A 16,016-nucleotide genomic window follows, 5' to 3' on the forward strand; every position below is an offset into this window, starting at 1 on the left:
AAACTGCTGGTCCGGGAGACAGAGGGGAGGGGTTTCTAGAAGCAAGAGAAACAGGAGAAACGAGTGGCAGAAGCAGGATCTCGACTCTGCCCCCCCCGCCAACAGTCACTCAGTGAGGTGTGCACCGGTGACAGGGACCAGAGGGGCTCCCCCAGTCACCGTGACACTCCACCAGGCTTTGGGCTCCAGTCACTGGCAGGGCCGTCCCCGACTGCTCCTGTTACACTGCCACGGCTTGAGCGTTCGCAGGTCTCTGGGCTGGGGTTCCCGCGGCTGTTCTGGGATGGGGCCAGGGTTGGTGATGGAACTGCACAGGGCCACGGTGCCTGGTGTGTAAAAAGGCAGTCCAGGGTAATTCCCTGGTGTCTCTCTGTGGCTCTAACTCCATCAGGCCACGTGCTTGGATGTAGTTATGTCATTCCTTAAATATTGCCGGCCCGATCATCACGCCACATTCAGGTCTCCAGCTTCCCCTAGAGACCTCATGTGCCTGTAGTGAGTTTGTCAGGTCTGAGCTGAGAGCTGTTTGTGCAGAATACCCACGGCCTGTAGATCCCACCTGGGCCAGGCGGCCGCCAGCTGCCAGCGGGTGGGGTTTGGATCTAGAGGTGTTCCCAGGGCTGAGTCATGCTGTGGGCTAGCGGGAACGTTCCCTTTTCTAGGCTTGAACGGGCAGAGCGACACTGCGCTTGGGGCAAGTCTCTGGTGTTCTGTAATGCGTCAGCTTTGTAATGGCGCATCCGATCCCTTCCAAAGCCCCAGCTGCCAGGAACCTTGTAGGCACCTGTGTGCAGAGCCCGGGGGCTCAGGGGAGGGGTGGAAATGTGATTTCCATGGTGTAAGGGAGGGGAAAGTAATGGAATCGTAGACTGGAAGGGACCTCCGGCGTCTGGTCCCTGCACATCAGATTCCTAAACACCATCTTCATCATCCCTGACAGGTTTCTCTAACCTGCTCTTAAATATCTGCAAGGATGCAGAGTCCTCAAGCTCCCTGGGCAATTTATTCTACTGCTTCACCACCCTAACAATGAAGAAGTTTTTCCTAATATCCAACTTACACCTTCCGTGCTGCAGTTCCAGCCGCTTGCTCCTTGTCCTGGCCTCAGAGGTTAAGAGGAACAATTTTTCTCCCTCACCTTGTAACAATCTTTTAGATATTTGAAAGCTGCTGTCATGTCCCCTCTCAGTCGTCTCTTCTCCGGACGAAAGGAAAGCAATTTTTTCATTTGCCCCCCATAGCTCAGGTTTTCTCGACCTTTAATCATTTTTGTTGCTCTTCTCTGGACCTTCTCCAGTTTCCCCAAATCTTTTCTGAAATATAGTGCCCAGAACTGGCCACAACACCCCAGCTGAGGCCTAATCAGCACAGAATTGAGTGGAAGAATTACTTCTCATGCTGCTCCTGTCTGTCTTACAAGACTCCTGTAACTACACCCCAGAAAGGTGTTTGCTTTTTTTGGAACAGTGTCAGATCACTGGCTCACATTTAGCTTGTGGTTCACTGTGACCCCTCCCATCCCTTTCTGCAGTTTTCCTTGCTAGGCACTGATGTCCCATTCTGTACGTGTACAACTGACTGAGTCTCGTTACGTGCAGTACTTTGCATTTGTTCTTATTGAATTTTACCCTATTTACTTCAGACCATATCTCCAGTTTGTCCAGAGCACCTTGAATTATGAGCCTGTCCTCCAAAGCAATTGCAACCCCTGCCAGCTCGGTATCATCCACACACTTTACCAGCGCATCCTCTGTGCCATTATCTAAATCACTGAGGAAGATATTGAATAGAACCCGAACCAGAAGTGATCCCTGCAGGATCCCACTGCTTATGCCCTTCCAGTAGGCTTGTGAACCATGGATAACTGCTCTGGGGCAACAGTTTTCCAGCCTGCCAAGCACCACCTCTTCCATCCACCCAGGCTGCATTGTCCCAGTTTGTTCATGAGAAGGTCATGTGAGACTGTTTCAAAAGCCTTACTAAAGTGAAGATAAACCACATCTGCCACTTTCCTCCTAGATGCAAGGTGTGTTATCCTCGGGTTGGTTTGACATAATTTGTTCTTGACAGGTCCACTCTGACTGTTCCTTATCACCTTATTATCACCGTGTTTGCAAACTATATGCTCCTTTATCTTTGCTGGCACTGACTTCTGAGCTCACTGGTCTGTAATTCCCAGGGGTGTCTTCATTCCCCTGTTCATAGAGGGGCATGATATTTGAGCTTTCTGGTCTTCTGGAATCTCTCCTACAGTCCATGACTTTTCAGAGATAATTGCTAATGGCTCATGTACTTCCTGAGTCGGCTCCATGAGTATTCTAGGATGCAAATCGTCAGATCATGGTGGGTAAACCAGGTACACATGGGGTCCATGGGGTGTGATGAGCAAAGAGCTCTATGGCTGCATGCACTGAGTTGCAGCCAGGGATCATGCTGATATCAACAGTGCAGGCAGCTCCTTCCTCCCACTGTGGAGTTCGTCTTCCTACCTGTCTGCTGTGCAGGGGCTGCTGGTATCCACACAGCCCCGGGGAAGCTGAAGCTATGCCATGGAATGGGCCAGGGTGGCTTCCTATGTCATGCCAGGGTCCCAACCAGCCGTGGAGACCATCCTGTCTCCCAGCCGAAAGGAACCAGCCTTGACACACCTCAAAGAGGGGCAGTATGGGGAAACTGAGGCACAGGGTGGGTGAGAGACAGATATGGCAAGAACCCAGGAATAGCAACCACCTGACCCCATCATCCCACCCCTCCTCCGCCCTTTCTGTACATGACACCTGTACCCCACCCAGCTGGAGCGGCTCAGGACCCCGGCTCCATTCTGTGCTGGCAGGAGGAGCTGGCAGCTGGGAGGGAGAAGTTCTGCCGTCGGAACGAGGAGGCGTCCCTGGGGCGCTGCAGGGCCGCGCTGGCAGAGGCCTCGAGGGAGCTGGAACGTAAGCTCAGCAGTGGCAGCTACTCGGTGCCCGGGGGCTACCAGCGCTTCCTGTCTGACCGGCTGGAAATGGAGGAGAAATACCGGCAGGTGCCTGGGAAAGGGATAAAGGTAGGTGGAGTTTGAGCTCCCTGCAGGTCTAACGTGCCCATCACCACAGCCTCCCGGCCGCAGAGACGACAGGACACCGGGGTCACAGATCTGGCCTGGGATCCTATCACTGGTATTGTTCTTCTCCCCCGATGGAACCGTTTCCAGCCACAGCCCCATGATGCTGAATCTCTGCATCTCCCACAGCACGAAAAACCTGGAGAATGTGTCCCCGAGCCCCACTCCATGGGGCACCCCGATGGGTGAGGGATGGGTCCCCTCAGACCATCCAGCCCTTGGCCTCTCTCTTGTGGTGGCCAGTTACAGCCTATGTGTGAAGAGATCTTCACCCTGAGGAAATGGGGCTGAGACCAGGCAGACTTGGTTCACTCATGGGGCCACTGAAATGTTCCTCCGAGGGTCCAGAGACAATCTCTCCTCCCCAAGCCAGCCAGTACCCAGGATCTGAGCCGCTGCCCCAGAGAGGGGAAGGGTCCCATTCTATATCCTACGCCCCCCAAACGAGCTGGGCCCCAGCCTAGAGGAGCCCCATCACAGCTGCTCTCCCTCCATTCCCCAGGCAGACGAGGTCCTCGAGGATTTCCTCACCGCCAAGGAGGCCGTGGCGGGGTTGATCCTGCAGGCTGACCAGACCCTGACGCAGAAGGAGAAGGAGATGGCAGGTAGGGACCGGTGGAACCGAAGCCAGAGCAGCTGAGGGGCCCCCCGAGCCCGGTGTCCGGCTCCAGCAGAGGGCGCCACCAGCTGGGCCCGGTTCTGGGCACGGCGCTGGACGGGCGAGAGGGGGACGTGCTGGAGCGGCCGCGGGGAGCATCTGAGCCGAGGGCAGGGTTAGGACCCTGCCTGTGGGGAGAGCCCAAACCCGGGGCCTGGTCGGTGTGGGGCGGAGGCCGAGGGGGCTGGGAACCGGCTGTGCGAGCGCCAGGGCCGGCGTGCGGCTGAGGGGATCGATTGTTCCCCACGGCAGCTGCCGGTAGATCAGAGCCACAGCCGCAGCCTGCGGCGTGGGAGCGGAGCTGGGAGGCAGGAATCTCTCCCGGGCCGGGATCGGTTCCCAGGGCGCGTGGGATCCCGTCACTGCGGGAGTGACACCAGGCTGGACACTCCCCACGCCTGGGGCTGGCGCTGGGGCTGGACTCGGGTGTGCTGGTCGCTCCAGCCCTGCCTGGCGTGAGTCTGGCTCGGGGCTGCCCTGGGGATGAGACGAAATGCTGGAAACAGGCTGACCGGTACCCCCAAAACAGCGGTAGTAGAACTAATTCCCCTCCCACCAGATTCACACTGGCAAATGGTCCCCCCCTGGCCCTTGTTCCCTTGGACACAAGGCTGCCCAATTCCGGTCTTTTTACCCACCTCATACACTGCCCCTCCTGGGTTCCCATGGTGCACTGCACCCCCTGGGTTCCCACAGTGCACTGCACCCCCTGTATCCCATGCACACTGCACCCCCTGGGTTCCCATGCGCACTGCACCTCCTGGGTTCCCACGGTACACTGCACCCCCAGCTTCCTGTATTCCTCATGATGCACAGACCACACAGCTCACCTCTGTTCCTCATGGTGCCAAAGCTCCCTCCCACCATTCCCTAGGGCACACAGCCCCAACTCCTTTCCTGGACCCTTCCAGGCAGCTAGGGCTCAGGGGCACCCCCGAAGTGGGGGGGCAGGCGCTTTCCCCAGACTGCCCCAAATGGAGCAATTGAGTCGCTCTGTGTCCGTGGGACCGGATAGGAGAAAGTCCCCCCTGCCCGGCTTTGGCAGGTGCTTGTGGCCAATTCTGCCACCGCCCCGTTCCCCAGGCAGGCTGGGAAATCATGTCTGGAGCTGTGGTCAGAGCCTTGGGGGTCAGACCTGGAGAGGCCCAGGTTGGCAGCCCAGGACTGAGCCACCCCCCAAACGGTCACACTGCATACAGGGGCCTGATGAGCTTCCAAGACAGAATCGTGGTGGCCGTGGGCTGTGACTCTCATTGGCTGCCCACGTCAGGGGGTCCTGCTCTGTGCCCCGGGCTCACCAGCCTCTCCCCTCCCCAGCTGAGCAAGCGCAGGCCGCAGCGGCCAAGCAGCAGCAGAAGGTCCTCGAGCAGCAGAACAAGGAGATGCAGCAGGAGCTGGAGGCCCTGGAGCGCAGCAAGGAGGAGCACATCCGGAGCGCCGAGGAGCGGCTGGAGAAGGAGAAGAAAGCGCTGATGGAGGAGCTCCAAAGGGAGATGAATCAGAAACTCAAGGTACCGGGCTGGGGCAGGGCCTTCGCCCACACAGGCTGGGCTGGTTCCCTCCACTCAGAGGAAGGACAGGGCTGGGTCTGGCTGCTGGGCAGGGAGCTTGGAGCAGGCGTAGCCCTGGCTGGGCCTGAGTGAGGGTCACCACTGCCGGGATCCTGTGCCCAGTTCTGATCCCCCAGTTCCAGGAGGACCTTGGCGAGTCGGGAGGGATCTGCCAGGGGCCACGAGAACGGCTGAGGGGGTAGAGAAGCTCCAGGTGAGAAGCGCCAGGGGCTCAAGGCACTTCCCTGTTACACCAGCAGCGCAGGACGGGTTGGCCCCGGCTGTCAGTCTCCACACGGGGAACCAGTGTTTGCTGACAGGCCCTTCAGTGCTGCAGAGGAGGCGCCAGTGACGGGGGGCGAAAGCCCCCGGAGCCGGACGGGAAGTGGTGTGTGAATTTCTGAGGCGGAGGGAGTTAACCTTTGGGGCTGTTTCTCTCCTGGCTCTGCGCTGGGTTCGTCTGAGGGCAGGTCCCCGGCAGGAGTCACGCGCTGATCGCAACAGTCCCGTCTGTCCGTGGCGCCTGGGTCTCCCCCGTCCCCCCAGCCTGACCCCTGCAGCACCGGCCGCGTGGCTGGACCCCATGACCGGCGCTGTCGTCGATAACTTGGCTTTGGCTGGAGCGTGTTCCGACCGGCGCCGGCTGCACCAAATGCTGGGGGAGATGCACCGGCTGCCGCCTCCCGGAGCAGTTGGCTCCATTGGTCAGTCACCCGCCCAGTTAAAAATCCCCCGTCGCAAAGCTGGGCCTTTCCGGTGGGAACGCCCGTAGGCCGGGCCTGAGTCAACCTTCCCCGCGCTGGGCTGAAGGGGCCTTGGGCGCAGCCAGGCCCATCCGGAAACATACACAGAATGCACAGCTGTGTGGGGCCCCCAAACGCCGGGCACCGCTGGGTCTTAATGTGCAGCTCCCGCCTCCTCCTCTCCCGGCATTGGGCTCTGCTTCCTCTGGGGAGGGAACTGAAGGGTGCCAGCCACCAGAGCACTGAACAGAGGGACTGAGTCACTCTGCAGCCATGGGAGCCGGATGGTCGGAGCCTTCCAAGGGTAACGCAGCCAGTTCCCAGGCCTGTCCCAGCCGGGTCGCTCCCGCCACTTTCGGAAGCTCCTGAGGCAGCGAACCGGCCTTCGACTGAAACTGGCTTTAACCCATTTCACCGTCTGCTGCTGAAGATTATGAAATCAGAGCTCTGAACACCCATCCCCCTCCCCAGGCTGCCCTCAGTGTAACACCGCGGCGTGGTGCTCTCTAAGCCCCGAGCACAGCGCTGGGCACAGCCATCGGCCCCCCCGGGACGGTGCTCAGACCTCGGTATCGAGTCCCCTGCTCTTTGCTCTCCACCATCCACCACTTGCTCCTCTTGCTCTTGGGCTGCCAAAGAGATTGTCTCCGCAGCCTGGGCCCCTCCTAAGGGCTGGGTCGAGGCCCTAGCGGGTGTGGACAATTCCCGCTGCTCAGTGCTGAGCTGAACCCTCCCAGTTCTCAGCGTAGCTGTGCCAGGCCGAGGCTGTGCAAAACGCCTGGGCCAGCACTGGATGCAGGGTACCAGCACTGGGCGGAGCAGGGACCCGGCAGAGGAGCAATCCTGTTTGTAATTAAACCACTTGAGCTGCCCCATTTCCCTGGCTGCCAATCAGCAGGGCTCAGAGCATGGCATGAGAATGGGGTGACCTGAGCTCTCCCAGTAACACTGATCAATCCCCAGCTCAGTCATCCCAGCCAGGACTTTGTCAAGCCAGGACTTAAAAACCTCCAGGGATGGAGAATCCACCACCTCTCTAGGCAACACATTCCAGTGCTTCATCACCCGCCTAGGGAAATTGCTTTTCCTAATATCCAAATCCACCTCTCCCTCTGCAACTTCTGACCATTGCTCCTTGTTCTGCCATCTGACACCACTGAGAACAGTTTTTCACCTTCCTCTTTAGAGCTCCCCTTCAGGAAGTTGAAGGCTGCTATTAAATCACCCCTCAGTCTTCTCTTCTGTAAACTAAACAAGCCCAAATCTCTCAGCCCCTCCTCATAGGTCTTGTGCTCCAGCCCCTAATCACTTTTGTTGCCCTTCACTGAACTCTCCCCAGTGTGTCCATGTCCTTTCTATACTGGGGGGCCCAGAACTGGACGCAATACTCCAGATGTGGCCTCACCAGTGCTGAGTAGAGGGGAACAACCACTTCTCTAGATCTGCTGGAAATGCTCCTCCTAATGCACCCAAATGTGCCATTAGGCTTCTTGGGTACAAGGACACACTGTTGACTCATATCCAGCCTCATCCACTATTATTCCCATGTCTTTCTCTGCTGCACTGCTACTTAGCCAGTTGGTTCCCAGCCTGGAACAGCGCTTGGGGTTCTTCCATCCCAAGTGCAGGACTCTGCACTTCTCCTTGTTTAACCTCATCAGATTTCTTTTGGCCCAGTCCTCCATGGCATGAGAATGGGGTACCCCGAGCCCCCCAGTAATGCTGACCATGTCCCTCCCCCTTGCTGTTCTTCACAGGAGCAAGCGCAACTGATGGAGGAGAAGAGGAAGAAGGAGGCTGAGCGGCTGAATGAAAAGATCAAAAAACTCGAGGAGGAGAAGAACAGCTTCGACTGGAATCTTCTAAACAATTTACTAAATTGTGCCTCCTCCATCGCCCAGTTAGTGATCACTGCTAGAAGCGGGATCCAGTTGCCAAAAGCAGGGGGAGCTTTATCTGCACTAGGGAAAAAGTTGGGGAAGTAACTTGAGTTGGCAAACAAGAGGCAAACCCCAGTGAGAACCCAGCCCTGGCTGTTGCTTCCACAGGACTCACCAGGTCTCCGCAGTGCTGAGCTTTGGGTACGACACGGACGCGCTGGGATTAAAATGCCCACACTTGCTTTGGCGCCTGGTTCTCATGTCTTACACAAGGGGATGTATCGGCCATTACAGCAGCAGGTTGGGCAGGTTGTTGTAGCGCGGAGCCGGGGTTAGAGTCTGCTCGATCTGCTTTCCCCGAGCCACAAAATCGCATGTGCTTCCTGTGTGCTGCCAAAGGGGAGAGCTGCGTGTGAAAACACTGGAATGGGAAGTCGAGTGCTTAGAGCTGGGGTGGGGGCTGGGAGCCAGAGGTCCTGGAGTCTCTCTGTGCTGTGGAAGCGGGGGTGGGATCTAGGAGATCAGGGCTGGGGACAGAGAGTTGGAGCCAAAACACCTGGATTCTAGCCCAGCCCTGCTGTGTGGCTTTGGGAAAGCGGCTCCCCGCAGCCCCCCTTCCCTCTCCGGAACCCTCCCAATCTTCCCACCCAAACCCCACATCACTGGACTGCTCCTGCAGCCTGTGATGGGGCTCAGGGGTCCCCCTGCACTGCACCCCGTCTGCTGGCAGGAGAGACTCTCACTCAGCAGGTACAACAGCAGGTTTATTAGGCAACAGATGTCCAGTTTCTCACAGAAGCAACAGCATAGCAGCCAGAGACAGTCCTTCCAACCTGTCCTGGGGGGAAGACCCCGAGGGGTGCCCCTCTGGGGTGTAGGTTTCCCCCTCCTCAGGCTGGCTGCCTTCCAGCTCTCCCTTTTCCTAGCCTCTAACTCCCACCCCCGATTCAAAACCCAGCTCAGCTCCTCCCTGCTCTTTGTTCAGGCAGAGGTGTCACCTGCCAGTTGTAGCCCCAGGGTCATCCTTAGCCACTGGGAGCTGCTGCTTGCCTCAGACATCCAGCCTGACTCACACAGGCACTCCCCCGACTCCATCACACAGCCTATCTCCTACCACCCCCACCTCCCACGACATACTCAGACCACCCTGCTGTCCCAGGGACTCGGGGCTCCCTGTCCCGTACTACCGAGCCCATTTCCTCCCAGGCTGGGGTTGTATCCATGCCATTCCTCGCACCCCGTTCCAAGGGCTCTGTGTGCCCCTGCCCCCTAGGCCAGCTCCGCAGTACCCGTCTTTCAGGCTGGGAGAGCAGTCGTGTGGGGGGCAAGGTTTTACTCTCAGCTGGGCCGATTGGCAGAGCTGAGCTGTGGGCGATGCTGTGTTGCGGGGAGGGCAAATCCTTAAATACAGCCTGGGCACCTGGCAGGGAGAGCCCTGCTCCCCCTCACTCGCCCCCCGGAGCCCTAGGAGAACTGGCAGCTGCACCAAGGATTTCACAGACCTGCGTCTCTTGGGGCCCTTATCGGCTTAGCAACACAGCCAGTGACCCTCCACTACGTCCCCGTGACTCCTGGAACCCCCCGACCCTGCCGCTGGGCGGAAGAGGAAGAAACACGCGGGACGCGGGTTGGCTTTTCTCTCCACTGTGGCCTCCCAGCCTCCACGGGCGAGTCGGGGCCGCTCGGTCTGTCCCAGTCTCCCCGTTTGTAGCTCTGGGCAGTGATCCCGTTAGACTGGATGCACTGGGGGCCAGCTGGCCCTGAACACATGCGTACGTACACACCCAGAGCCACACAACAGCGCCTGCGTTCCCTTTGCAGCCATGCCCCCATTCTGCCCAGCCCAGGACCCATCACCTCAGTCAGTGAGTGCAACATCCAGCCCACATCTGGTCAGCGAGCTGCCAGCAATCACCCAAGCCCTGGTCCAACCAAGCAGGGTGTAAAGGCTCCCCCACATCCCTTGGTCACTTGTGCCAAGGGTCTCATCCCCTCTGTAACCAAGGTGCACCTGAGCCCCAGGCTGAGTTCGTCTCACACCAGCTTCCAGCTCTTGCTTTGTCGTGGGCTGCTGGATTTCATAGACCTCGGCAATCTTAAGGTCTTCCATAGCCAATAGCTCAAATCCCTGATATCTCACGTGAGGCATTTTTCTAGACCCTAGCTCATTCCCGAGACTTTCTAGCCACACTGTGACCAGATGTGCCCATTACTCTGGGGTTCGCTCATTTAGTCGGGGTTCTGGGGGGAGGTGAGTAATTCTCTCTGTGTGCTGCTTGGGGCAATAGTGATCCTAAGGAGATTCACTGCTGCCTCCTGCTCGTTCCCTCGCAAGGGAGCTTTTCTGCCTGATCCAGGGTCTGCAGGATTCAGTTCTTCCTGGGCTCAGGACCACACACACACCCATGGACACACACACACACACACACGCACGTGCACACCCCCCCCTGCACTCAGCAGGGTGGTTGCACAGCAGTGCCAAGCTGTGGCCCTCCCATGCCCCTGGGCTCAGTGGCTGGGTTAAACAGCGCTCTCAGCTGCCCCCCTCATGTGCCACCAGCCCCGTTCAGCGCCCCCTCCCCCATCCCCACTTCCACAGCACGACTGTTCTACTGGTGACCCACTCGACAGGCAAACCCCCCAGGAGTTCCGGGCATCGCGGGGGTCTCCAGCTCAGGGCCAAGAAGCGTTGCTGCAGGTTGAACGGGGAAGCCAAAACTACCCCCGAGCACGAGTGAGCCAGAGAGGACGACAAAGAGAGCGAAGCCACCAGTGTAACAATGAGAGTTATTCATCCCTGGGCAGTGAATGTCTGTGTAACAGTTCCAATAGCAAACAGACTGATTACAAACGTTGGGGCTGGGAAAGCATCAAACTAGTTGCATAAGGCAAGGTCAGGAGGTTGTGCCTAGAGAGAGATCTCACCACTCACACTGTGGAGCTTGCAGTGGTCGGGAGGGGTCCCAGATGGGGATGCCAGCCGGGGGCAAGAGGGCGGGAGACAAGCAGAGCCCCTGGCAGGATCGGGCAGGAGACGATGAGGTCTCAGGGGAACTGATGCAGTTTCCATCCAGGCATCACAGCAGTTTCTTGAGCCAGGGTTGGTGTTTGTGTAGCGACAGGACAATGGGTCAAGAAGAATCCTGGGTCTGATTATTGCAGGGTGGAAACCACCAGATAAGCCACGATAATCTGCTAAGAACCACTGGTCTAAGTTGGGGTCTGGATACAAGGCCTACACCTGTTACCAGTCATGTCTCCCTGCCCCGCCCCCACGGAGCCTATCTGGGAAGGTCATTATAAGAAGTCCTTGGCATCTTATAGACTAACAGATATATTGGAGCATAAGCTTTCATGGGCAAAGACCCACTAATGCTCCAAAATATCTGTTAGCCTCTGAGGTGCCCCAGGACTTCTCGGTGGTTTTATGGTTACCCTGGCAACCTCGTTCCAGGACTAGGGTGAGAAATTAGGATGCCTCAGAGGGAGGGCAGGAACCAATGCTTGATTGTCATGTACCTTCATTACCCTCTGCTTTGATTCCTGAGATATAACACATGGTTATGTACATGCAAAGATCTGACATATACATCACCACTTTAAACGTTATTGTCAATAGATGTTTCCTTTGTTCAAATAACTTGTTAACCAATATGGTCTATAGCTAAAAGGTTCTGTAAGCTGCGGCAGAGACCGATATCTAATCCTTTTAGATTATCATCTTATTGTGCTAATAGTGCTAATTTCCCTTCCTGTTAGCATCCATCCAGGGGTTCTGGGTCTCTACTTCTGAGCTTGCTTCACGCTCTGCCCATCAACATCCTATATAACCAATTGTAACCTGTTGTTTGGCCATGTTCACTGAGCCTGACAAGCGAAATGACACTCCACCAGCACTGTGTGTAATAAATCCTCCTGCTTGCTTCATACCCAGTGTCCAGACTTTGTTCCAACAATTACAGGTGAGCGGAGGTGAGACAATAGGGACAGCTCATGCCTGGCTATGGGTGATGTTCCCTGAAGGTGCTCACAGTGCAGCCAGGCAGTTTCAGTATTTGGGTATCGATGGGACCCATGACCAGAATTGGTCTGACAGTGACTAATTTGGGGGTGAGCAGAGATTTCCCATCAGGTACTGCTTCTCTGCTTTCAGTATCACATAGGTCAGTGGGGTCCCCGCTTTGGAAGAGCTGTTCTCCACGCTCTATGCTAATGGAGACGTCTCTCTGCTCCATCTTCCATGCAGATGAGGCTGGGGGTGTTTCCTCCATCCAATCACCCTTGTTGGTGGGGATTAGGGGTGTCCACCCCTGCCGGTTTCAGTGCTTTGTCTGTGGTTCAGGCAGAGGCCTGGGGGGAAGGGGATTTATTTTCCATGTGTGTCACTCCCAGGCTCCCCGAGAGCACCAGGCCCACCGGTGGTCCTGCTCTGGTTCTCCCAAAACACAGGGCTGGTAGGTAACAACACTCACAGTTAAAAAGACCCCTCTTCTGCTTTACAGGGCATGAGAAATTAAAGGGGAATCTTCCTTCGGCAAAGGCAGGGTGGGGCATCGGCTATGGATTTTCAAGTGTCCCTTTGCCTTCTTAAATCTCACACAGTAAAAGCCCCCAAAAAGCCGAGGGGGGAGCCAGGGAGGGGGAGCGTCGAAAACAGTGAGTCTAATGGACTGACACCCAGAGACTGAATTTTAGCTTGAAGTAATGGGGTTTATATCACAGCAGGGAAGAAGCTGGGGCCTGTCCCCGCTTGGGGCGCTGACTCTGATACAGCCCACAGCAGGGACTGGCTGGCTCCGGGGGCAGGACTAGAACACGGGGCCTTGCCCCCAGGGGGTCCCCAGGCACAAGCTGGATCAGTCTACAGGCTGCACGTGCCTCCTCCTGGTGGCCCCAGTGGGAAGTGCAGCTCCTGGCTCCCATCGCGCCTGTGTCATTTCCTATGGGACGTTTCCTCACAGGAGAGGTTTTAGCACCTTTAATTGGAAGGGTGGGGGGAGGTGCTGGCTCAGAATCCGCCACCCTCCCCTCCCTGAGCGTCCCCAGGGCCGGACCCGCTCAACCACCACCAGCCCGACACAAATGCTTGGAGCTGCGGGGTGGGGGGGCTGGGGGGGCGCCACTTTCCCAAAGCCACGGAGCAGGGCTGGGTTGGAATCCAGGGGCTCCGGCTGTAGCTCCCCTCCCTCTGGGGCCCAGGGCAGAAGGACACAACCAAGTGGATTCATGCCAGACTGCAAAGTGAGCTTGCACATCTTCTCAGTGTGTCCAAACACTGGCCCCTGCCAGCCCCACATTCCCTTTTTTCTAGCTCTGGTTTCATCCCATCCCAGCGACACAGTCTGTGCAGCCTCCACCTCCCAGCAAGGTCCTTGACAGCGGCTCAAAGGTGCAGCTCCCTGCACCCCACCCCCCCGTGCCCGCACACGCACAACAAACCCCTCCCGCCAGCGTGGGCTTGTGTCTAACTCCAACTGGGGGAACCAGGCTGACCCTTGGGCTAGTGTGATTCAGGGTTGCCAGCTCCTCTCCAGTTCCCCCCAGCCCTCTGCTCTCCCCCACAGCTGCTTCTGCAGAAGCTGGGCTGAATGCTGGGCCGGCAGGCGCACCCCTCTTGTGGAAAGCCTGGGCCCTCAGAAATAGACCCCTGGGAGCAGCCCCCAGAGCCACGGGGGACGACACAGGCTGTCCTGGCAACGCAGCACATCTGGATGCCGGGCGAGCGGACCGATCCCTGCAGGGAAGCTGAGACCTGCAAACTGGCATGAAAGCAACACCCCCTGCCGGGCCCTCCCCAGGATTGCCCTGCAGCTCGCTGACCCGCCTGACCCTAGCAAAGCCATGGCTGCGCCTTGCCTCCTGGCTAGCACCGGGGTCCGGCGGCTCGATTGGCGCCCGCTGCCCCAGCGATGGAGGTCACGCCGTTCATGATCACGCTGATTACTGCAGCCGCATCCTGCTGCTTCGCCTTGCCGGTTTCTTTCTTGAGGGCCTCGATCTGCCCAGCCAGCCTCTGCCCTGGCCTTCTGCCACAGCAGGGCTTCCTCCTGCTCAGGGCGGGACGGGAGGGGGGGCCAGGTCATGGGCTGTCATTAACCTGGCTCCCCGAGTGACTGGGGCCATTTCCCAGCAGCCTGCCCAGCACTACGCCAGGGCCTGGCATGTCTTCCTATGGCCAGAGCAGCGGGATTTTGTCCACCCCCAATCAGCACCGCGGTGATGTCCACATGGCCTTTCCCTTGCTCGGTTTCACCTCTCCGGGGCGAACGCGGGATGGGGGAGAGCAAAGGGTGGGAGCTGCTCAGGTGATGACCAGGAACTCACTGCTGGTGTCTGAACGACTCCCAGGGGACACACCCAGGGCTCCCTCTCATTTTTAACATCCATGGGCAGAATAAATTTTGTTTTGTGCACCAAGGCTGGTGAGGACGTGCACCACCCGTATAAACACAGGCTGCCACCTGGGGCGCTCTGCTAATCAGCTGAGCGGCACCTGAAATTCACAGCACCCCAAAGCCCTGTCCAAGGGGCCCCTCAGCTCAGCACTGAGAGGCTGAGCCAGGCCCCAGGGGCGGACAACCTTCAAACTTAGGAGCCAGGCGGGGTTTTCATAGAATCATAGAATCATAGAACACTGGGGCTGGAAGGGACCTCGAGAGGCCATCGAGTCCAGCCCCCTGCCCCAATGGTAGGACCAAGTACTGTCTAAACCATCCCTGATAGACATCTATCTAACCTGTTCTTAAATATCTCCAGCAATGGAGATTCCACAACCTCCCTTGGCAATTTATTCCACTGTTTGACCACCCTGACAGTTGAGAACTTTTTCCTAATGCCCAACCTAAACCTCCCTTGCTGCTGTTTAAGCCCACTGCCTCTTGTTCTATCCTCAGAGGCCAAGAAGACCATGTTTTCTCCTTCCTCCTTATGACTCCTTTTTAGATACCTGAAAACCGCTATCATGTCTCCCCTCAATCTTCTCTTTTCCAAACTAAACAAGCCCAATTCTTTCAACCTTTTTTCATAGGTCACATTGTCTAGACCTTTAATCATTCTTGTTGCTCTTTTCTGGACCCTCTCTAGTTTCTCCACATCTTTTTTGAACTGCGGTGCCCAGAACTGGACACAATACTCCAGCTGAGACCTAACCAGCGCAGAGTACAGCGGAAGAAGGACTCTCATGTCTTGTTCACAACACACCTGTTAATGCATCCCAGAATCATGTTTGCTTTTTTTGCAACAGCATCACACTGTTGACTCATATTTAGCTTGTGGTCCACTATAACCCCTAGATCCCTTTCTGCTGTAGTCGTTCCTAGACAGTCTCTCCCCATTCTGTATGCGTGAAACTGATCGTTCCTTCCCAACTGGAGCACTTTGCATTTGTCCTTATTAAACATCATCCTCTTTACCTCAGACCATTTCTCCAATTTATCCAGATCATTTTGAATTCTGACCCTATCCTCCAAAGCTGTTGCAACCCCTCCCAACTTGGTATCATCTGCAAACTTAATAAGCGTACTTTCTATGCCAATATCTAAATCATTGATGAAGACATTGAACAGAACCGGTCCTAACACAGACCTCTGTGGAACCCCACTTGTTATACTTTTCCAGCAGGATTGAGAACGATTAAGAACTACTGCCTGGGTACGGTTATCCAGCCAGTTATGCACCCACCTTATAGTAACCTCTTCTAAATTGTATTGCCTAGTTTTTTGATAAGAATATCATGAGAGACCATATCAAATGCCTTACTAAAGTCTAGGTATACCACATCTACCACTTCTCCCCTATCCACAAGGCTCGTTATCCTATCAAAGAAAGCTATCAGATTAGTTTGACAAGATTTATTCTTTACAAACCCATCCTGGCTGTTTTCTATTACCTTACCACCTTCCAAGTGCTTGCAGATGATTTCTTCAATTACCTGCTCCATTATCTCTCCTGGCACTGAAGTTAAGCTGACTGGCCTGTAGTTTCCTGGGTTATTCTTATTCCCCTTTTTATAGATGGGCACTATATTTGCCCTTTTTCAGTCTTCTGGAATCTCTCCTGTGTCCCATGATTTTCCAAAGATGA

At 56.4% G+C, this 16,016-nt stretch overlaps 1 protein-coding gene across 2 annotated transcripts in view; it reads left to right on the plus strand.

Moving 5' to 3' along the window:
* Nucleotides 1–8,175, plus strand: part of LOC142004045 (guanylate-binding protein 1-like) — a 29,132-nt gene extending 20,957 nt beyond the window's left edge. For both annotated transcript variants that reach the window (XM_074981466.1, XM_074981467.1), the window contains 4 exons: nt 2,834–3,046; nt 3,606–3,708; nt 5,079–5,272; nt 7,812–8,175. In XM_074981466.1, coding sequence (XP_074837567.1) covers nt 2,834–3,046; nt 3,606–3,708; nt 5,079–5,272; nt 7,812–8,039 — 738 coding nt within the window. In that variant the 3' untranslated portion in view covers nt 8,040–8,175. The remainder of the gene's footprint in view (nt 1–2,833; nt 3,047–3,605; nt 3,709–5,078; nt 5,273–7,811) is intronic.
* The last annotated feature ends 7,841 nt before the right edge of the window (nt 8,176–16,016 follow it).

This window comes from Carettochelys insculpta, chromosome 30 (genome assembly GCF_033958435.1).
Source record: "Carettochelys insculpta isolate YL-2023 chromosome 30, ASM3395843v1, whole genome shotgun sequence".
NCBI classification, from domain to species: Eukaryota; Metazoa; Chordata; order Testudines; family Carettochelyidae; genus Carettochelys; species Carettochelys insculpta.